Here is a 24,380-nt window from a genome sequence, read left to right as displayed (position 1 = left end):
GGGATCAAACCAAACCTCACCTAATTGTTCTGATATTAAAATAACCACTCTTAAAAAGGATAATACTAAGGCACCCCAATTCACCATGAACCCCGGAGATTATCAATGTTATAGACACCAAAGTAATGCGAATCGCAGATCAAATTGGAGAAGGGTTTACAACAACGTTTTTCTGGTGGGTTACAATTAATAAAAATGTTGACTGGATTAATTACATCTACAAAGGTTTGTTAATTAGACAAGGGATGCAGTAAAGGGAATCTCAGACCAACTATCCGCCACCTCACTCATGACCTGGCAGAATAGGTTGGCTCTCGATATGCTTTTAGCAGAGAAGGGCGGAATTTGCAAGATGGTGGGAGGTCATTGTTGTACGTTTATCCCCAACAATACAGCCCCAGATGGTACAGTAACTACAGCACTGGCCGGTCTCACGGCATTAAGTGAAGAATGGGCTGAGAACTGGGGGGTGAATACATCAATGACTGGATGGTTTGATGAAATGTTTGGTAAATGGAAAACTATTGTTGCAACTATTCTGGGTGCAGCTATAGCTTGTATGGGTATGCTTGTTCTTTGTGGATGTTGTCTTGTTCCCTGTGTCCAAGGGTTGGTGAGCTAGGCATTGGAGAAAGCAGTGACCTATGGGCCCATTCCCTACTCAGACCGATGGAACGACGACCTATATCCTCCCGCTCTAGTGGACAATGCAGAAAATTTCAATCCTGATGAACCTGTATTAAATGAGACAATTTTTGATGTTTAGTATACTATCTTTTCAATGAAAGTTATAGTGAAAATCCTAACAAGGAGAGTGAGTTATGGTTGGAAGTCAAATTTGGTAGCATGCCAGGCAAATTGTGTTATTATAGTGTGTTTTGTACTAGTGATTCATTTTATATGCAAATCAACTTATATGCTTCAATGTGTGTGATTCATTTCTATAACAACATATATTTTGTGAGTATGTGTGTAATATTTAGTCAAAGGGTGGATTGATAGAAGAATTTGGTAATGACTAATTATTACACCCTGAAACTGTGTGAAAAGTGTTAGAATCATAAGACTATAATCTGATAATATGTGTAGCTTAGTTAGAAGTACAATGAGGCAGTCAGAATATTGTGAGAACAGCGATAACTAAAAAATGCAGCCTGCCCGAGCAAGGAGTAGATTATGATAAGAATATGTGTGTGTGTGTGACCTGATGGTCAGGAGAGCAGAGGAAAACATGAGCTAAACCCATGTACAGCCCGCCTAAAGCGGGGTGGGATTTTTGTATGACGTGTGTGTATAAAAGATGGACTCTGAAATTGTGATAACAGAATTCTCTGGGCAGAATTCTCTGAATAAAGACCTGGCTATTGCACTGAGGCTCTGTCCGTTTCTTGAACCAAAGTCTTACAAACTTTGGGAAACACACAGAGACATTGAAATAGTTAGTTAATACATTCTCTTAACAGGTTGTTGAGTGACATTCAAATGAGTTGGCGGTCATCCCGGTCAGTAGAGAGTCATATTCACCCTCTGCCGGTCTGTAGCTTTGTTGTCCCCAATGTCTGCTGCTTAACCTTGTTCTTATGAACCGCCGTCTTTGAAATTTTAAGGATGGAAGCAACCTGACGCTCACTGTATCCCTCTGCCAAATATTTATATAAAATTGTGTAATTGGTTTATGGGAAAACCAAAAGGTGTGCAATGTGTTCCCCTACATTGTGAACAAGACAATGTTGGTTTCAGGTGTTTGTGCATGTGATAAAGTAGCTATTGAAATTCTAAGTCAAACATTTTACTAATAAATTAAGGTTATATACAGTTGAAGTCGGAAGTTTACATACACTTAGGTTGGAGTCATTAAAACTCGTTTTTCAACCACCACAAATTTCAGGAATTGTGAAAAACTGAGTTTAAATGTATTTGGCTAAGGTGTATGTAAACTTCCGACTTCATATATATATACAGTGAGGGAAAAAAGTATTTGATCTCCTGCTGATTTTGTACGTTTGCCCACTGACAAAGAAATGATCAGTCTATAATTTTAATGGTAGGTTTATTTGAACAGTGAGAGACAGAATAACAACAAAAAAATCCAGAAAAACGCATGTCAAAAATGTTATAAATTGATTTGCATTTTAATGAGGGAAATAAGTATTTGACCCCCTATCAATCAGAAAGATTTCTGGCTCCCAGGTGTCTTTTATACAGGTAACGAGCTGAGATTAGGAGCACACTCTTAAAGGGAGTGCTCCTAATCTCAGTGTGTTACCTGTATAAAAGACACCTGTCCACAGAAGCAATCAATCAATCAGATTCCAAACTCTCCACCATGGCCAAGACCAAAGAGCTCTCCAAGGATGTCAGGGACAAGATTGTAGACCTACACAAGGCTGGAATGGGCTACAAGACCATCGACAAGCAGCTTGGTGAGAAGGTGACAACAGTTGGTGCGATTATTCGCAAATGGAAGAAACACAAAAGACTGTCAATCTCCATCGGCCTGGGGCTCCATGCAAGATCTCACCTTGTGGAGTTGCAATGATCATGAGAACGGTGAGGAATCAGCCCAGAACTACACGGGAGGATCTTGTCAATGATCTCAAGGCAGCTGGGACCATAGTCACCAAGAAAACAATTGGTAACACACTACGCCGTGAAGGACTGAAATCCTGCAGCGCCCGCAAGGTCCCCCTGCTCAAGAAAGCACATATACAGGCCAGTCTGAAGTTTGCCAATGAACATCTGAATGATTCAGAGAAGAACTGGGTGAAAGTGTTGTGGTCAGATGAGACCAAAATCGAGCTCTTTGGCATCAACTCAACTCGCCGTGTTTGGAGGAGGAGGAATGCTGCCTATGACCCCAAGAACACCATCCCCACCGTCAAACATGGAGGTGGAAACATTATGCTTTAGGGGTGTTTTTCTGCTAAGGGGACAGGACAACTTCACCGCATTAAAGGGATGATGGACGGAGCCATTTACTGTCAAATCTTGGGTGATAACCTCCTTCCCTCAGCCAGGGCATTGAAAATGGGTCGTGGATGGGTATTCCAGCATGACAATGACCCAAAACACACGGCCAAGGCAACAAAGGAGTGGCTCAAGAAGAAGCACATTAAGGTCCTGGAGTGGCCTAGCCAATCTCCAGACCTTAATCCCATAGAAAATCTGTGGAGGGAGCTGAAGGTTCGAGTTGCCAAACGTCAGCCTCGAAACCTTAATGACTTGGAGAAGATCTGCAAAGAGGAGTGGGACAAAATCCCTCCTGAGATGTGTGCAAACCTGGTGGCCAACTACAAGAAAACGTCTGACCTCTGTGATTGCTAACAAGGGTTTTGCCACCAAGTACAAAGTCATGTTTTGCAGAGGGGTCAAATACTTATTTCCCTCATTAAAATGCAAATCAATTTATAACATCCTTGACATGCGTTTTTCTGGATTTTTTTTCTGTTATTCTGTCTCTCACTGTTCAAATAAACCTACCATTAAAATTATAGACTGATCATGTCTTTGTCAGTGGGCAAATGTACAAAATCAGCAGGGGATCAAATACTTTTTTCCCTCACTGTACATATACAGTACCATTCAAAAGTTTGGACACACCTACTCATTCAAGGGTTTTTCTTTATTTTTACTATTTTCTACATTGTAGAATAATAGTGAAGACATCAAAACGATGAAATAACACATATGAAACCATGTAGTAACCAAAAATGTGTTAAACAAATCAAAAGAGATTCTTCAAATAGCCACCCTTTGCCTTGATGACAGCTTTGCACACTCTTGGCATTCTGTCAACCAGCTTTTTTTTTTTTTTTTTTTTGTCATTTAGCAGATGCTCTTATCCAGAGCAACTTACAGGAGCAATTAGCGTTAAGTGCATTGCTCAAGGGCACATCGACAGATTTTTCACCTAGTCGGCTCGGGGATTAAAACCAGCGACCTTTCGGTTACTGGCACAACGCTCTTAACCACTAAGCTACCTGCCACCCCAGCTCACCTGGAATGCTTTTCCAACAGTCTTGAAGGAGTTCCCACATATGCTGAGCACTTGTTGGCTACTTTTCCTTCACTCTGCGGTCCAACTCATCCCAACCCATCTCAATTTGGTTGAGGGCGGGGGATTGTAAAATAGCCCTTACACCACCTGGTGGTATGTTGGGTCATTGTCCTGTTGAAAAACAAGTGATAGTCCCACTAAACCCAAACCAGATGGGATGGCGTATCACTGCAGAATGCTGTGGTAGCCATGCTGGTTAAGTGTGCCTTGAATTCTAAATAAATCACAGACAGTGTCACCAGCAAAGCACCCCCACACCATAACACCTCCTCCTCCATGCTTTACCGTGGGAACTACACATGCAGAGATCATCCGTTCACCCACACCGCGTCTCACAAAGACACGTCAGTTGGAACCAAAAATCTCCAATTTGGACTCCAGACTAAAGGACACATTTCCACCGGTCTAATGTCCATTGCTCGTGTTTATTGGCCCAAGCAGGTCTCTTCTTCTTATTGGTGTCCTTTAGTAGTGGTTTCTTTGCAGCAATTCGACCATGAAGGCCTGATTCACACAGTCCCCTCTGAACAGTTGATGTTGAGATGTGTCTGTGACTTGAACTCTGTGAAGCATTTATTTGGGCTGCAATTTCTGAGGCTGGTAACTCTAATGAACTTATCCTCTGCAGCAGAGGTAACTCTGGGTCTTCCATTCCTGTGGTGGTTCTCATGTCTTAAAGTAATGATGGACTGTCGTTTCTCTTTGCTTTTTTGAGCTGTTCTTGCCATAATATGGACTTGGTCTTTTATCAAATAGGGCTATCTTCTTTATACCCCCCCTACCTTGTCACAACACAACTGATTGGCTCAAACGCATTAGGAAGGAAAGAAATTCCACAAATTAACTTTTAAGAAGGCACACCTGTTAATTGAAATGAATTCCAGGTGACTACCTCATGAAGCTGGTTGAGAGAATGCCAAGAGTTTGCAAAGCTGTCAAGGTAAAGGGTGGCTATTTGAAGAACCTCCAATATAAAATATATTTTAATTTGTTTAACACGTTTTTGGTTACTACATATGTGTTATTTCATAGTTTTGATGTCTTCACTATTATTCTACAATGTAAAAATAGTAAAATTAAAGAAAAACCCTTGAATGAGTAGGTGTCCAAACTTTTGACTGGTACTGTATATTTTTTAGAAAACCAAAGGGTGTGCGATCAGTGGCATGTATTCATGGATGCCAAGGGAAGCCAGGCTTCCCCAAAACATTTACCAAGAAAAGATTTACAAAAGAAAAAAAACGTATCTTTCGTCTCTTTGTTTCATAATTTTCCTTCAATTTGCAAGAGACTGAATGTATCTCACTTGAGAAAGCATCCGGGCGTGCGAAACAGCGCCCCCCTCTGTCTGTGTATGTGTAGCCCATCTATCTGATGCTGTCTGGTCAAAAAGAATATGATATTGTTGCCGCCCGTAGCATTAAATGCAAGGGAAGCCAGCCAAAGAGCATTTGGCCTCCCTTGATGATTTTCTAAATACAATAATAGCCAATCAGCATTGAGCTAAACTGAGCGAGCTCAACTGTGAATGGTCCTGGCGCACCAAAATAAAGTGTCAAGGGAAGGCAGTTTGGATATTGATTCACACCAATCACATGAAAAGCCAAACGTCATTGATAGAAAAAACTTGAATTGTTGCATCTTGTTGTGTTGTTGTCCTCCGGTGGCTGGCTAGCTAGATAAAAATGTCAATTTCCTAAATTAGCCATGGATGGAGATAGGGATTTGGACTTGTGGTTTTACTTAATTCTCTGTACTGGCCAATGATTACAACGGCGATTCTGATCCAACCATAAATTCATACATTGTGCCTCTGGCCTGAGAGGATGGAAGTTCAATATGTAGCTAGATGTAGAAGGTTAATGTTAACTAGCTGGCTAATCGTTGCCCATGAAAGGAAGTTAGGCTAGCGAGCAAGCATTTTAGCCAGGTAACCTAGGACAACAAAAACTAAAAGCGTGTACTGTATGAGTCCATAGACCATTTCAGCAACATGAAAGAGATGAGGATGGCATTGGAGTTTCTCTACAAATAGGGTCACAATGTTTTTCTACTTACGCACACACACACTATGGACAGCCACATGATATTTAGCGTACATTGATTGGACTAAACTGTTTTTGGAATATTTTAGTTGTCACTGTATTAGACTAAGCATGGGTGATTTGATGATGTTGAAATGTTTAAGTTGAAATGGTGCTGGAATAGTGGAGGCAGCTCAAGTTTTCTTTGCAACTTCTGATAACTCTCTGTTGTTCTATATCAATAGTTGTTTAGTAGTCCGAAAATGTCGGAAACATTAACTTGATTGACTATGCTGTAGGTCATGTAACAGTTTGTTACATGCAACTTGCTTTGTGGACTCCACCAGACAGATGTTGCTCTCCGGTTTTCTGATGAAACAAAGGTGTGGTTGAATTTATTCTGCAACTGTGTATTCTTATTGTCTCGGCTTTAGGCCTATATACAGTGCATAAGTATTCAGACCCTTTGCTATGAGACTCGAAATTGAGCACAGGTGCATCCTGTTTCCATTGATCATCCTTGATGTTTCTACAACTTGATTGGAGTCCACTTGTGGTAAATTCAATTGATTGGACATGATTTGGAAAGGCACACACCTGTCTATATAAAGGTCCCACAGTTGCCAGTGCATGTCAGAGCAAAAACCAAGCCATGAGGTCGAATAAATTGTCCGTAGAGCTCAGAGACAGGATTGTGTCGAGGCACAGATCTGGGGAAGTGTACCCAAAAAATTCTGCAGCATTGAAGGTTTCCAAGAACACAGTGGTCTCCATCATTCTTAAATGGAAGAAGTTTGGAACCACCAAGACTCTTCCTAGAGCTGGCTGCCCGGCCAAACTGAGCAATCGGGGGAGAAGGGCCTTGGTCAGGGAGGTGATCAAGAACCCGATGGTCACTCTGACAGAGCTTCAGAGTTCCTCTGTGGAGATGGGAGAACCTTCCAGAAGGACAACCATCTCTGCAGCAATCCACCAAACAGGCCTATATGGTAGAGTGGCCAGATGGAAGCCACTCCTCAGTAAAAGGCACATGTCAGCCCGCTTGGAGTTTGCCAAAAGGCACCTAAAGACTCTCAGACCATGAGAAACAAGATTCTCTGGTCTAATGAAACCAAGATTGAACTCTTTGGCCTGAATGCCAAGCGTCACATCTGGAGGAAACCTGGCACCATCCCTACGGTGAAGCATGGTGGTGGCAGCATCATGCTGTGGGGATGTTTTTCAGTGGCAGTAACTGGGAGACTAGTCAGGATCGAGGGAAAGATGAACGGAGCAAAGTACAGAGAGATCCTTGATGAAAACCTGCTCCAGAGTGCTCAGGACCTCAGACTGGGGCGAAGGTTCACCTTCCAACAGGACAACGACCATAAGCACACAGCCAAGACAACACAGGAGTGGCTTCGGGACAAGTCTCTGAATTCCCTTGGGTGGCCCAGCCAGAGCCCGGACCAGAACCCGATCTAACATCTCTTGAGAGACCTGAAAACAACGCTCCCCATCCAACCTGACAGAGCTCAAGAGGATCTGCAGAGAAGAATGGGAGAAACTCCCCCAAAAAAGGTGTGCCAAGCTTGTAGCGTCATACCCAAGAAGACTTGAGGCTGTAATCGCTGCCAAAGGTGCTTCAACAAAGTACTGAGTGAAGGGTCTGAATACTTACGTAAATGTAATATTTCCGTTTTAAAAAACAGTTTTTGCATTGTAATTATGGGGTATTGTGTCTAGATTGATGAGGAAAAAAAACAATTTAATCCATTTTAGAATAAGGCTGTAATGTATCAAAATGTGGAAAAAGTCAAGGGGTCTGAATAGTTTCCGAATGCACTGTATCACAGTGACAAGGCATATGAACTAACAGGTTATAGAGCAAACAATACAATTACCACAACACAGGTTGTCATATGGCTTTTTTCCTGGCTTGGCTTCCCCAGTGATCTTATACATGCCCCGCTACTGTGTGCGATGTGTGTCCTTACCCTCTGAACATTCTAAAGTTGGTTTGCGGTGTCTAGGTCACATGGTCAAGGAGCTATTGCATTTTAAGTGATTTTGTATAAATATATACATAATTTATGGGGGGGGAATCATTTTATTAGAAAACTAAAGGGTGTGCAACATGCCTCTCTTTATAAGGAATAATGGACAGTTGAAATGAGGTTGCTAAGTCACGTGGTGTAAGAGGTATTGACATTTGAATATTGTGATCATACACTTTGTTGACGGTCCCCAACTACTTGCATCAATGTTGTGCCATGCTACCTACACCATTGGAATGTGGTTTTGAAACTAGGGTCGGAATCTGGAAAATAAGACCTGCGCAATGTTGTACACATTTGATCATTCATAAAAGAGCCTAACCTGAGTTATATTCACTCCAGAGAACACGTTTCCACTGCTCCAGAGTCCAATGGCGGCGAGCTTTACACCACTCCAGCCGACGCTTGGCATTGCGCATGGTGATCTTAGGCTTTTGTGTGGCCGCTTAGCAATGGAAACCCATTTCATGAAGCTCACGATGAACAGTTATTGTGCTACGCGCTTCAGCACTCGGTGGTCCCGTTCTGTGAACTTATGTGGCCTACCACTTCGCGGCTGAGCCGTTGTTGTTCCTTGACGTTTCCACTTCACAATAACAGCACTTAGTGATTTTAATAGTGAGAACATTACATTTTTTTAGAAAAACATACATTTCACACAGGGCGCCTTTACTTTGCCGGGCGGACCGTTTAGGATTTTCTTTGGCAAAATGACAGTATGCCCACATCTCCAGGCACCACCACATCACTGCAACCCCCAGCAGTTGGAAACCAAATAGTAGCATGGGAAAATAATGTGTAGAAACTTTTTTCCAGAGGTAGATTAAGTTTATGAATTTGATGCCTGGGCTGTGGGACAGTGGAATTATGACATAAACACATCATGATATTTTGCAGGAGTTGTTGTCCCACAACTCCCGCATATCAACCAATCAGAATCCAGGATCCAAACAAACCATTTTATAATTCAGAATATTTAGGCAAGTTAGTTGGCTACTCATTGATCCTGCTTTGTAGTATACCCCTCAGTAGTAGGGGGAAGTGGGGCAGATTCAAACATTTTCATTTGAAATTGTTTTAACTAGTTTCAGTCTGTCCTCCATTAGTAATGAGGTGGATAGTAAAAGAGTAATAGGGTGGACCATAAAAGGAACAGGGTGGAAAGTAACAGGGCTGACATTTTCAGGTTTAAATCAGCCATAACTTCTAATGTGACTGTAGGCACATTGGGGCTGATTCAGATTTAGGAAATGTAAGTCTTCCCTAGGCAAGCCTTTCCTGTGCACTCCTCAGTATTTGGTATTCAGACTTACCTTATTCAGTCACGTAACGGGCTCTGCAGGTGTGGCTACCTTGCGCGCTCTGAATAAATGTCATTCAACAGCTGAAAACCCTCTCACTTGCTGGCCAATATATTTTATTGTGGAGTTTTCTTTCATTTACATTTACGTCATTTAGCAGACGCTCTTATCCAGAGCGACTTACAAATAGGTGCATTCACCTTATAGCCAGTGGGATAACCACTTTACAGTGTTTTTTATTTTTTTTGGGGGGGGGGGGGGGGGGGTAGAAGGATTACTTTATCCTATCCCAGGTATTTCTTAAAGAGGTGGGGTTTCAAATGTCTCCGGAAGGTGGTGAGTGACTCCGCTGTCCTGGCGTCGTGAGGGAGCTTGTTCCACCATTGGGGTGCCAGAGCAGCGAACAGTTTTGACTGGGCTGAGCGGGAACTATGCTTCCGCAGAGGTAGGGGAGCCAGCAGGCCAGAGGTGGATGAACGCAGTGCCCTCAATAGAGTTTTCAGTACATTTATCTTAAGCCATCCCTTTAGATATGGTGTACATTTCAGTTAGAATTTGGTCAACAGACTCACTAGAATATATCAACAGAACGGGTTCAGAATATTAGGGATCAATGAAAGAAAGCTATTCTAAATATATGCATATTCGTCTCCGTTTCAGCACCAATTGGTAGATTTAAAAATACTCTGATCTTGTAGATTATTTAGGTTTAGGAAAGTATTTATGAATCATAAACTGTTTTGGAGAGCCATTATGCACGAAATAAAGAAAAGTGGTTTGATTAATTCTGAAAATTGCCACATTCAGTTCTTCAACCCATCGTAATGTTGGAAGATTAGTGTACATATAATTATAATAGGGAGAATAGTGTACAATAGTAGGCTATACCCTCATCTATTACCTGCACTAACCATGGAACTGTGTGATGACACGGCCAAGTATTGCACCAAACTGTTATGTCTTGGTCTGCGGTCCATAACGATTTAATTAGCCTACATATCTTATTTAAACATATATATATTATCAACTGTTACTAATGATCCTCAGCAACAACCACACGGCCATGACGGCGTTTACAGAGGAAGCAAATTAAGTCATGATTCATAAATTATGTCATGATAATGTAGGCTATACCAACTGAAGGGAACTAACAGTTAAATATGTTTGGTTATTAGGCCTACTGACGGTCGATACTGATAGTGGCTAATATTTTACATGATAGAAATAGGAAACAGAGAAAGTCAGGGTAGCCTATAATTAAGACATGAGTGCCCATCCCTGCAAGTTAAAAGGCTGTACAATTAAAATCCTTTACTGGGGGAAACTTTACTGGGGGAAGTTGATATGCTTCAGTTTGCTGCCATATGACTGGTTTCACATTTGTCTCCAGCGACTATAAAGTAAAATAGATCTAAAACAAGTAATTTATATTTACAATTCCCTTATCCAAACGGATTATTCATTTACCTAGCTCTTATCAAGTTGTACATTACAGTGCATGGAGAATGGTGTTAGAGCATAGAAATAGATGTTGAGAGTCTGTTGTCCTGTCCTACATAGCAGTCTCAGAGACGTTACGGACAAAGCCTCTTAGTCCATTCCACTGTCCATCAGTCATATCAGTCGTTTTCCACTGAGGTCACAAGGTGACGCTATGACCTTTCCTTTTTTGGAACAGTAAGGATTAAATTATTTACCCAGATAAGCGCCCAGTCCAGAGAAATAGTGCCGGCACATCTAAGTTCTACTGGGTCACATAGCGTTTGTTTGTGCTAACATATCCCATGATACGGTTCAACTCTATTGAAGAGGTGTTCTGTAAAGGGCTTCATTGATAGAATTTCAGAAGCCCAATATAACCGAAAGGTTGCGAGTTTGAATCTCATCATGGACAACTTTAGCATTTTAGCAACTTTTCAACTACCACTACTTTTTAGCTACTTTGCAACAACTTAGCATGTAGCTAAAACGTCCCTAACCATAACCCTTTAACTTAACCCAAACCTTAACACCTAGCTAACGTTAGCCAGATATAGAAATCGTAACATATCGTACATTTTGCAAATTCGTAATATAATACGAATTGTAATTCGTAACATATCAAACAAAATGGGTGATGGACATACACAAATTAATACATACCATACGAAACGTAACATATCATACTAAACTGTCAGAGATTTACATACAGAATAATACGAAATGCTCTGAGACCAGGTTGCCAATACAGTTGAGGCAAGGAGTTAGGATGTGCTGAATCCCATAAAAATGTATAAGATTGCCAGATATTTGAATGGATGTAAGTGGAAACACTGACCGGCAGATGGTGATATAGTGCTTCCGTATGGAACCAGAAGACTTCAATCTGGGAAACTCAAGTGGCTGGAGGAAATCTCCAGGAGGTGGTCAAAAATGATTAAAACCACCTCGATAAATACTGTACATACACACAATTAATGAAGATAAGGTGCAAATATGTTTAGCACCACCAAATAGATTGACTAGGCCTATACTATGAACAATCATACACAATAATGACACACATAGATCCAGTCAACAGAAAGACAATGCAATTAATTCACACATACGGTTACAGCTGAAGGATATCTTGCTGATTAAAACAAATATTTAACTCTATCACATCAACATCTATACTGAACAAAAATATAAACGCAACAACTTCAAAGATTTTATTGAGTTACAGTTCATATGGAAATCAGTAAATTGAAAAATGAATTAGGCCATAATCTATGGATTTCACATGACTGGGAATACAGATATGCATCTGTTGGTCACAGATACCTTATAAAAAATTTGAATCTCGTCACAGTATCTTTGTGTATTGAAATTGGCATCGATAAAATGCAACTGTGTTCGTTGTCCGTAGCTTATGCCTGCCCATACCATAACCCCAGCGCCACCATGGGGCACTCTGTTCACAATGTTGACATCAGCAAACCGCTCACCCACACGATGCCATACACGTGGTCTGCGGTTGTGAGGCAAGTTGGACGTACTGCCAAATTCTCCAAAACGACGTTGGAGGTGGCTTATGGTAGAGAAATGAACATTAAATTCCCTAGCAACAGCTCTGGTGGACATTCCAGCAGTCAGCATGCCGATTGCATGCTCCCCTCAGAACTTGAGACATCTGTGGGATTGTGTTGTGTGACAAAACTGCACATTTTAGTGGCCTCTTATTGTCCCCAGCACAAGGTGCACATGTGTAATGATCAGGCTGTTTAATCAGCTTCTTGATATGCCACACCTGTCAAGTGGATGGATTATCTTGGAAAAGGAGAAATGCTCACTAACAGGGACGTAAACAAATCTGTGCACAAAATTAGAGCGATAAGCTTTATGTGCCTATGGAACATTTCTGGGATCTTTTATTTCAGCTCATGAAACACGGGACCAACACTTTACATGTTGCGTTTATATTTTTGCTCAGTGTATTTCCTATCCAAACAAGTCTAAATACCATTAGTATGATTCCTTGGAGAACTAAACAGCAGATGAGGATGCCTTTTAAAAATAATATATAATCTTTATTCATGTTCTTTAGAGTCTGTGTACAAAATGCCAACAACACAAATGGATTCGCAGTAACACTCATTGCCGTACGAAGAGCATGAGAACAGGAGGAGAACCTTGACTGTCATTATGGCTGTCTGTCGTACTCTCAGAATTCACACATTTCCCAGGGAAATCACCTTTCCTTTTTTGGAATACTAAGGACTAAATGATTTTACCCAACCAGATAAGCACCCCATTCCAGAGAAGCCTTTTTTTGTAGCGCCAGCAGATCTACATTTTACTGGCCTCCCAAAGCGTTTGTGCTAAAATAACCCATGATACGGTTCAACTATATAGAAGAGGCGTTCTGTAAAGGGCTCCACTGATAGACTTTAAGAAGCCCAATAGAACCGAATGGGGAAGAAACGTTGAGAGAGAGATACCCAGAGACGACAGTAAGGGATTCATATCTGGGTCAATTTGTAATCTTCAACTCTAGGGTGAAAATTCTTTATAAACATTTTATGACAATGGTGAATTTCATAAACAGATTATAATGATTGACAACATTTGACTTTTCAGCAATCCCATACATTTCTTTGTTTTGCACAACACACTATTACAAAGCAGAGTGGGCCGCTCTCGGTCATTTCGACTACATTTCAGTTGTTGCACTATTTGCAGCAATATGATGCAATTCAAAATTCATTTCGACCCTGAAACCTTGTTACCTTCATCCATGCCTTTTAAAAATGTAGGCTAATGTTTACCCTTTGCTTGAAAGCGTGACAAAAGGTGAAGGCTATTCTACTTTATCTTCATGAAACACGTTCCTGTGATAAAAACAACTTTGAAGTTAACCATTTATACAGCTATTGATACAGATTAGATATTGATTATCCTTTCTTTATCAAATAATACACCTAATTCTAGACAGTGCAATTTGTGTCCATCCCAACCAAAACTAGCACAACTACTGTTTACAATATGGCCTCCTGCTTAAAGTATACCTTACATTGACATTTCAATCACCAGTGCATGCTCTTTAGTCTCCAAAGCCCTTTTTTTGCCGTCTTTATTAACCACATGGGAAATGGCTGAATCCTAACACTTGCTACACCAGATAAATAATAACATTGAAGTGAAAAGAAACCTGAACAAGACTGTGACTAAAGAGCTGGCTGTAACTATATGTGGAGGGTGGGTGTGTGTGTGTGTCGGGGCTGGGAGCGCAGCACTATTCTACCAGGTGTAGCCTGCAGGAGGGGCCCTGTCGTCCTTGTTACTCTCCAGGGAGAAGGGGGGGATGCGCACGTCAAAGTGGGAGCCATCCGTTCTCTCGATTTGGAACGTCCCCCTGCACAAACAAAAAGTCTTTATAGAAGACAGGATGCAAATACTGTACATACATATTTTATAGAATTGATATCACCACATGTAATGCATTGAATTGGATGCACAGATCAATACATTCAATACACCCTCACTGCGGCTTTAACAGACAGGTTATATAGATGTATTGTCCTGTGCTATAGACAATAAGTAAGTAAACATCTGCTATTATGACTAGGTAGGATCCTTGAAGTCTCAACACTTCAGTATTTCTGCAATACGGTCTGTTTGCAGGTGCCGCCTCATTGTACTTCAAATAAAACTCAAACACTTAAACGCATAGTTAAATGTATTTGATCAAACACAACCAAAACTTATACACAATTACTATGACAGGCCATTGAACAAATTCTTCAGTAATTGGCTATCACAGTTGTATGTCGAGACTTATGGACAAAAGGGCAACCAGATATGAATAAATCACTTTGACATGTTTATTAGTTACAGAATGACTATAAATCCCATTCAGAACTATCCTGTATATAGCGTGAAGGAGAAATAGGGCCAACGTTTTACATGCCAATGTCGTCTGTTCACGATATGAAAATATTAATTACATAATTAAATTTTTAAAAGGCATCTAATATTTGTCTGTGTTACTGCAGTGTACAACAGTTACCAGATGTTTCAACTGTACCGGGCAGATGGCAGGAAGCGTGTATGGTGTGGGCGAGCGGTTTGCTGATGTCAACGTTGTGAACAGAGTGCCCCATGTTGGCGGTGGGGTTGGTATGGGCAGGCATAAGCTACGGACAACTAACACAATAGCATTTTGAATGCAGAGATACCGTGACCAGATCCTGAGGCCCATTGTCGTGCCAGTCATCTGTCGCCATCACCTCATGTTTCAGCATGATAATGCACGGCCCAATGTCGCAAGGATCTGTACACAATTTCTGGAAGCTGAAAATGTCCCAGTTCTTTCATGGCCTGCATACTCACCAGACATGTTAGCCATTGAGCATGTTTGGGACGCTCTGGATCGACGTGTACGACAGCGTTGCAGTTCCCGCCAATATCCAGCAACTTCGCACAGCCATTGAAGAGGAGTGGGACAACATTCCACAGGCCACAATCAACAGCCTGATCAACTGGGGGTCATACCAGATACGGACTGGTTTTCTGATCCACAACCTTACCTTTTCTTTAAGGCAGATCCATATCTGTATTCCCAGTCATGTGAAATCCATAGATTAGGGCCTAATGCATTAATTTCAATTGACGGATTTCCTTTTATGAACTATAACTTGGACGGTGTATCAATACACCAAGTCACTACAAAAGATAAAGGCGTCCTTCCCAACTCAGTTGCCGGAGAGGAAGGAAACCACTCAGGGATTTCACCATGAGGCCAATGGTGATTTTAAAACAGTTACAGAGTTTAATGGCTGTGATGGGAGATAACTGAGGATGGATCAACAACATTGTAGTTACTCCAGAATACAAAAATAAATAATGGCGTTTAAAGGAGGAAGCCTGTACAGAATAACAATTATTCAGAAACATGCATCCGGTTTGCAATAAGGCACTAAAGTCCTGAATACAAAGCGTTATGTTTGGGGAAAATCCCCAAAAACATCACTGAGTACCACTAAATATTTTCAAGCATGGTGGTGGCTGGATAATATTATGCGTGTCATCAGCAAGGACTAGGGAGTTCTTTTAGGATTTTTAAAAAAACGGAACAGAGCTAAGCACAGGAAAATTTTTACAGGAAAACTTGGTTCAGTCTGCATTCCAACAGACACTGGGAGACAAATTCACCTTTTAGCAGGACAATTGCCCCCCCCAAAAAAGGCCAAATATACACTGGAGTTGCTTACCAAGATGACATCGAATGGTCCTGAGTGGCCTACTTACAGTTTTTACTTGAAGATCTATGGATAGACATGAAAATGGCTGTCTAGCTATGGTCAACAACCAACTTGACAGAGCTTGAAAACATTTTTTAAGAACGGGCAAATATTGTACAATCCAGGTGTGCAAAGCTGTTAGAGACTTACCCAGAAAGAGTTACAGATGTAATTCTAACATGTATTGACTCAGGGGGTTGAGTACTTATCTAATCAAGATACAGTATATTAGTGTTTTATTTTCCATTATTTAATGTTAGAATTTTTCTTCCACTTTGACAGAGTGTTTTGTGTAGATTGTTGCCAAAAAAATGACAAATTTTAATCCCACTTTGTAACAACAACATTTGGAAAAAGTAAAGGGGTGTGAATACTTTCTGAAGGCACTGTATGTGCACCACGTCTTTGCTCTCTCGCTCGCTCTGCTATGTGTGCATCTTTGATAGATTAATTTGTATTTTAAAAATAATGACTAAAAGATTTCACCCCAAATACAGTATAAATGTGTGAATGGTGTTAGAGTTATAATGTAGTGTCAACCCACTAACAGAGGGGGAGGGGAGTTAGAAACTGCTGAGACAACATTCCAATTATACAGACCGCCTAAAGGTGGGCGGAGCAAAGTGCCTTTGTGTTAAGGGGTATAAAAGCTGTATATGTGTTTTTTGGCGGCAGAGCTCTCCATGATTAAACATACAGATCATTCTTGCCGGTTGTGGACCTTTGTTTAATTCATGATTAAACCAGAGCCTTACACCCTCTGGGAATTATTCAGAGCATTAAGTTTGATTAATTAGAGATAGAAATTCTCGTGACAAATGGTCCTTCGAGCGGAGCTCAAAATACGTCTTTATCGTTCTGAGGACACCGAAAACCGTGCATGGGTGGATGATAGCATCCGTATAGAATAGACCTGGCCTTTGACGTTAAGGTTATAAACAGGCCGGTGATTAATCTTATGAACGATAAAGACGTTGACGAGATCTGAAAAAGCTTTTAAATTCCAACTGCAAGGAGGAGGTCAGTAATTTTTATTCATGGCTTTTGGTGAAATGATTTGAACTTGTGTGAAGGGCAGAGAATAGTTACCAAAATCTCATAAGGGTATAAAGGAAAAAAGGGGGGTCCGAAAATGACTAGGTAATAGGCCTATACCAAAATAAACTAGTTAATATTGAGATTGTATCTTGTACAGTCTTTACAATATAAACAGGAAGGGAGATAATTATCATTGTGTGAGATAGATACATTAAACAAGTCAAGAGTCATAAACAACTGGGGATTTGCTCTAACTCTGTCTATTTCATAAAACTAGAGCAGTTACGACCTCTGGGTTACGGATAGTGTTATCGTATAAGGCAAAAAATCGTATAAGGTTGTATACGTGTGAGACCTAATGATCCATCGAAATACGTGATAATTGTTTCAAGGAAGGGACTAAAATAGGTTGCGTGAGAAAAAAAAATGGTTGTCCCATCTGTGTCATGAAACTGGGGTCTTAAACTCTGGGTTACGGGTTGAATAATTTAAATGGTTGATTACAAAAGCAGATCATAACATTTGCTCAAAAGTCGCACCAAATAATAAATCCCAAAGAAAATTATTTTTGATTGAATTATTACTAAAATGGGGGGATTTCTTATTTTTCTATATGGGAAATAAATATTGTAAAGAGGTCCGAGAATTAACGGGGGATGAAAGATATATGTTAGGAAGGGATCAAATAAATATGTATTATGGATCCATTTGGGAGAAGAGGTATGGATTTATTGGGCATCTCGATGTAGAGAAATTAGAGGCTATGATTAGGCAGATGCATGTAAACTGTGGAACGGATTTGAAGAAACAGCGAGGGGAGGGGCTAGAGACAGCGAGAGTATGGCTTTTGGAGGCTCGAAAGAGAGAGGAAGGACAGAAAAGAAAAAAAATAGTTATGCAGAGAGAAAATGAAGTAAAAGTTGGCACTGAGGGCAGAAAGGTTATATCCAGTTTTAGTAGAGCAGGCTTGGAAAGAAAGCCCAGATGATAACGTTGTCATGTGTAGGAGAAAATTAGGATTGGTCCCCGCCCCTCCCCCACCATATGATGGCCAAGCCGGAATGTTGGAAGAGGGGGAAGAAGGGGGGGAGGGTAGGGAGGCCAATAAAGATAAGAAAGAGGGGGAAGTTTTACAGAAAGAACTTACAGAACTCAGGGAGAGTAGAAAGGAAATAGGCAGGCTAAGAGAAGAACTGTATAGAGAGAAAGAGTCAGGAAGGGCTAGAGAACAAAAACATAGAGAATTTAAACACAGAGTGTTGAAGAGATTAGAAGACTATAATAAGCCAGGGAAGAGAGAGTGGTTAGATGATGAGGAAGGAGATGACCAGTACCCTTTGATAGCCTTGCCGAACCCAAGGGCTGGGGAGGAGCATGCACCAGACACACTGGATGTGTATAGGGCGTGGACACAGCGAGATGTAGTAAGAGCTATAGAGGGTGTAGTGCACCCTAAGACAGGAATAGAGGGGTTCACGAGGGACTTGGAGAGTCTAGCAGCAAGCTTTAAGCTAAACACAGGGGAAATTGAGAGGGCAGTCAGAACGCTAGTTGGGAAAGATTGGGCAGCTGTTCGCGGGCAGTGGGTTTCAGGGGATGCCAATGGAGCAGTCCTGCCATGGGCAGATGATGGGCAATATGTTGGGAAAATAACTGAGTTGTGTAATAATTTAAGGGAACATTACCATCGACATGCTGACTTCTCCAAAGTACATGAATGTAAACAGGAAGACAGTGAGACCATCAGCCAATACTTAGAAAGACTGAGAAATGTATTTAACGCAAAGTGGCATATCTGAGCCTCCCCAGGGGCAGGGAAATTATACTCAGTACCATCAGCAGCTGAAAATAGCATTCCTCAGTGGAATGAGACCAGAAATAAGCAGGAATATTAAAAGGACTTTAGTGGGATGGGGAACTACTTCGTTAGCCGAGGTCAAGAGATATGCAATCCATCATGAGCAAAATAGTAGACAGGACAGAGTAAGAAAAGAACAGAAGGGAGCAGAGTATTTAATGACCACTCTAGGGGAAATAGCTGGTAGAGGTAGAACTCCAGAAGAGAGGGAAGAAAGCCCTCACTCTTTCCTGCCCTATGGGGGAGGAAGTAAGTGCTTTAACTGTAACAAGGGAGGGCACTTTGCCAGAGAGTGTAAGGCCCTGTGTAAATACTGTAACAAGACAGGCCATAACCATCGCGACTGCAGACATAAAGGAAAGAGTAAGCGAGATAATCGGGGTAGAGAAGGAGAAAGGACCTACAGACACCCATCGCCCAGTTCCGGTAAGGAGGAAGAGGAAGATAAAGCATGACTAGAACAAGGGGAAGATAGTAGTACAGATAGTGGAGGAGAGGGGTCAGAGGAACACATTGATACGGGGTGTGAAGTGTTTGAATTGGCAACGATTGAATTGGCTCTGCAGCAAGAACAGAAACCATACCTCACCTTAACAGTACTGGGAAAAAATATTAAATTATTGTGTGACACAGGGGCATGTCGCACAGCGATCTGTGCAGCCGACAAGCCCGAAGGAATTAGAATTAATGGGGAAAAAAATCATGGTACGCTCGGCCTCGGGCCATCAATTTATAGAGCGATTATCGGCCCCTGTGACTTTACAACATGAAGATTCAGGGGGAAAGGTATGCATACCTGTACTTGTATCAAGCCTGTGTCCAGTCAATTTACTAGGAAGAGATGCCATGACTCAGTTGAACGTAGCTGTGAAGCCGACTCTGAGGGGTATGAAGGCATATGTAGTAAGGGATAATATGGTAGTGAGCGGGGAGGGAGAACCATGCTATTGGTATAGCCAGGATCTGCTAAGAGGGGGACTTACAGACATACCAAAATCACTAATAGACCTAGCAAATGATTTAGTGATTGGATCAACCAATATGACAGTAGATGACTTACACTGTACATTATGGTGTAATGAGCACCCAGGCCCTAACCCAGATTATGAGGAAGAATTGTTAAAAACCACAGAAAGAACAATTGGGTTAAAATGGGTTCACTATGATAAAAAACGTGCAGCTGTAGAGGTGGAGTTGGGACCACAGAGCCAGAGACTGTACAGAGAAAAGTGGAGCCCCCATGTTTCCCTAGTGAAAGAACCTTCAGAGGAATGGTTATCACTAGGTAAATGGGTAAAACAGCGGAAAAACATCACTGACTGGCAGAACACACCAAATGGGGATCAGTATAGCCACTCCACTGGGAGATACAGAAGAAAGTTGAATTGGAGAGCAAAAACCCAGCCCGGGGTCCACCTGGAGACAAGTTTTGACGAATGACAGGAAGATATTTTCTTAACTCAGGAACAGGAGGATGAGTTAGCAGGAATTCCGTTCAAATTATGGTCACAAGGACCTGCCGATGTGGGACTAATTAAGGGGGTAGCTCCAGTACAAGTGGTTCCTCGATCCGATCACAGGCCATACCAAAAGCAATATCCTATGAAGCCAGAAGCAAAAAGGGATAACACCTACATTTGAGCATTTACTTAAGGGAGGGGTGATAATTCCTGGAGATGAGGCACAATGCAACTCTCCAGTATTTCCTGTTAAAAAGGCGGCACCTAGCACCGACTGGAGGATGGTCGTGGACTTGCAGGGGTTTAATAAAAATATAATTCCCAGAGCTACCTTGTGTACCAGATCCACATACATTGCTGAACCAATTGAAACCAGAGAACTCCTATTTTACGGTGATTGATTTAGCTAATGCTTTCTTTAGTATCCCAGTTCATCCAGATAGTCAGGGGTGGTTTGGCTTTACATTCCAGGGAAGGAAATGGACTTACGCTAGGATGCCACAAGGCTACTCGGAAAGTCCTACAATCTTTGCCCAGGCTATAACTAGGAATGTGGGAAAGCTTGAACCTCAGGAAGGAAGCCAAATGTTGGTTTATGTAGATGATATTCTATTAGCTAATCCCACTCAGGAGGGATGTAAGAGGGATACAATCCAATTGTTAACCTTCCTGGCAGAACAGGGACACAAAGTGAGCAAAAAGAAACTTCAACTTTGGCAGAGCGAAGTGATTTACTTAGGACACACCATAACTCAGGAGGGGCGAATGTTAAACTCATCCAGAAAAACTGCTATACTTTGAGCGCCAAAACCGTTAAACAAAAAACAAATGATGAGCTTTTTGGGGATGATAAACTACTGTAGAGCGTGGGTACCACATTATGCACTGCATACTGGGAAGTTAAGTGATCTTATCTATAGGAAGGCAATGGCAGCCCATGATAAAATCATTTGGAACTCAGAGGCGGAGGAACAATTTATAGAGATAAAAAAGTTGCTCACTTCCCAAACAGCTTTAGCTTTTCCTAGATATGACAGGCCTTTTACCCAAACGGTGGACTGTAGGGAAGGATATATGACATCGGTCTTGACTCAAAAACATGGGGATAAGAACAAACCCATTGCATATTATTCATCTAAATTAGCACAAGCAATGCCGCTATGTTTACAGTCTGTGGTAGCTGCAGCTCAGGCGGTGCAAGATTCGGCATCAATAGTTTTGTACCACGATTTAACCCTAAGGGTTCCGCATGCAGTATCCATACTGTTGTTGGAGCATAAGATGGCCTATATGTCACCCGCTAGACATTTATCTTGTATGATAATCCTGTTAAATCCTGTTGCCTAATTTGACCATAGAACGGTGTACAACTCTAAACCCCTCTACTCTGGTTCCTATTGCAATAGATGGCAGCCCACATGATTGTATAACTGAAACTGAGAAACTTGTGTTGCCAAGACCTGACTTGAAAGACCTAGCCTTAGTAGATGGGGAAGTGACTATGTCTGTTGATGGTTCATCTAGAAAAAACCCTGATGGTACGAATGCTACAGGATATGCAGTTGTAACAGAGACAGACGTCTTGGAAGCTGAATCATTACCTAGAAATTAATTCTGCACAACAGGCCGAGATAGTGGCTCTCACTCGGGCATGTCATTTGGGTAAAGGGAAAAAGATTACTATTTACACCGATAGTGCCTATGCATTTAATACAGTACACGTATTTGCTGCACAATGGAGAAACGGGGGAATGGTAACCACTTCTGGCAAAACCATTACACATGCCCAGTTAATTTTGAATCTTTTAGATGCTGTACTCCTACCAGAAAAGTTAGCTATCTGTAAATGTGATGCTCATACTAAAGGTGTAGATAGCATAAGCAAAGGCAACAGAAAGGCAGATGAGGAAGCGAAGAAGGCAGGTCTCAAACCACAAGCACCCACATACTTACATCTGAAAGAAGAGGTGAACATTGATAAAACATTACTGATGGAGAGCCAGTTGAGAGCACCAATGAAGGAAGTGACCAGATGGGAGAAAATGGGAGCAGTCAAGAAGGGGGAAATTTGGCATCAGGGTAATTTACCTATATTACCAAAATCTCTGTTTAGATATGCAACAATTTTGATACATGGAAATAATTAGAAAGCACTTTGTAGCGTACGGAATAACAAATTACTTTAAAATGTTTTGTTCTAGGTGTGTTATATGTGCACAAAGTAATCATCAAGGAAAGCAGAGAGCACCAAAAGGGGAATTTCCCCAGGCCAGATATCCATTCCAACAGTTGGAAATGGATTTGATAGAACTTACAAGTGAAGGAAAGAAATGGTGTTTGACTGTAATAGACAAGTATACCAAATGGGTAGAAGTCTTTCCAACCTCCTCCGCTGATGCATTAACAGTAGCTAAAGCTTTATGTCAGGAAATAATCCCTAGATTTGGATTGCCAGAAACGATCTATTCCGACAATGGGTCTCACTTCGCCAACCAGGTGATAGATAATATTGGACAGAAGTTACATATTAATATGAAGAAACATTGTTCATATCCTCCGGAATCAGTGGGTTTGATTGAACGCACTAATTCGACGATTAAATCACGTCTGAGAAAAACGCACGAGTACAGGAAGAAATTGGGTACAATGTCTCCCAATAGTATTAATGACGATTAGGGTAACACCAGATAAAGATGGGTTAACCCCTTTTGAAAAAGTGTTTGGGAGACCATATAGAATGCCCGAGTTAGGCAGACTAGAGCAGGCAGACATAGAAGTAGAAGGGACATTGGCAGGACATATGAGAAGACTGTTCATTAACCAAACACGCATGTCAAAGATTTTGTGCCCCACAGGAGAACTAAAGGAGAGGGTAACCCACTCTATCCAACCAGGTGATTGGGTGTGGATACAATCCCTAAAGAAGAAAGACTGGAAGCAGCCCCGTTGGGAAGGCCCCTATCAGGTTTTATTGGTCACCGCCTTTGCCATTAGAATAGCAGAAAGAGCAACCTGGGTCCACGTTACCCACTGCAAAAAGGTAAGAACACATACAAGCACCACTGAACACACACAGAGTTAGAGAGAAGAACTGGACCAATAGGGTCCGGGGAACACCTCTGTTAACGAAGATCTCCTACCCCGACCTATCATCACTGTAGTGTGTTCTTAGGGTGTGAGTATGGGGTGGTACCAAGCAGAAGGACTAAGGGCAGGAGAGGTTTGGCGGTTTTTGGGAATATGGGTGACCCTGAGCTGCATCATAGTCTCGGCAATAGTCTTGATATGTCAAGATCCAACACCACCCCGCACCAATTACGCTATGCCCTTACCATTATTAAGAAATAAAAGGGAAGCGACCCGACATACTGACCGTCAAGGACGAGTGACCTACAAAATAGGGGTCAGAGAAAGGTGGGTTCAAAATTAGGATTAGGGATCTTATCAGGGCGGGTAAGTAAGCAACGTGGGATTATAAAATCCCATTGTATTTATGTTAAGCTCCCTCGGCGGATTGTTCCTGGGCTCAGGTGTTTAGACATACTGGGAGACGGAGATATGAGACGGGGGGGGGGGGGGGGCTGGACGTCCAGATGGAGGATAATAAGGTATAACGACATCCCCACGGAGATGGTAGTAACAATAGTAAAGGTCACTAAAGAGGACATTAAAATAACTTACTGGGCTTGCGCGGACGACTACGGACGGGATACCTGTCTACGATTACATTTGGTGGAGTCGAAAGAGATGGAGGGCCCAGGTCCTGTCATTAATCCATGAATAGCACTAAACCGAGTAGTCAAGGTATGACGGAGTCAATTCGACTAACCCGTCTACTATGAAAG

At 41.6% G+C, this 24,380-nt stretch overlaps 1 protein-coding gene across 3 annotated transcripts in view; it reads right to left on the bottom strand.

Moving 5' to 3' along the window:
- Positions 1–12,940: 12,940 nt before the first annotated feature.
- The window catches only part of LOC311143189 (polymerase delta-interacting protein 2-like), a gene marked incomplete at its 5' end in the record, with an annotated part of 30,820 nt that continues 19,380 nt past the window's right edge, over positions 12,941–24,380 (bottom strand). The window contains one exon of one of the 3 annotated variants that reach the window (XM_084178975.1): positions 12,941–14,291. In XM_084178975.1, coding sequence (XP_084035101.1) covers positions 14,177–14,291 — 115 coding nt within the window. In that variant the 3' untranslated portion in view covers positions 12,941–14,176. The remainder of the gene's footprint in view (positions 14,292–24,380) is intronic. The other 2 variants (XR_014614396.1, XM_084178973.1) reach the window with 2 other exon arrangements.

The sequence above is a fragment of the Coregonus lavaretus genome (genome assembly GCF_964263955.1).
Source record: "Coregonus lavaretus genome assembly, chromosome: 15".
In the NCBI taxonomy this organism is placed as follows: Eukaryota; Metazoa; Chordata; class Actinopteri; order Salmoniformes; family Salmonidae; genus Coregonus; species Coregonus lavaretus.
This window is presented reverse-complemented; position numbering and strand designations above follow the sequence as displayed.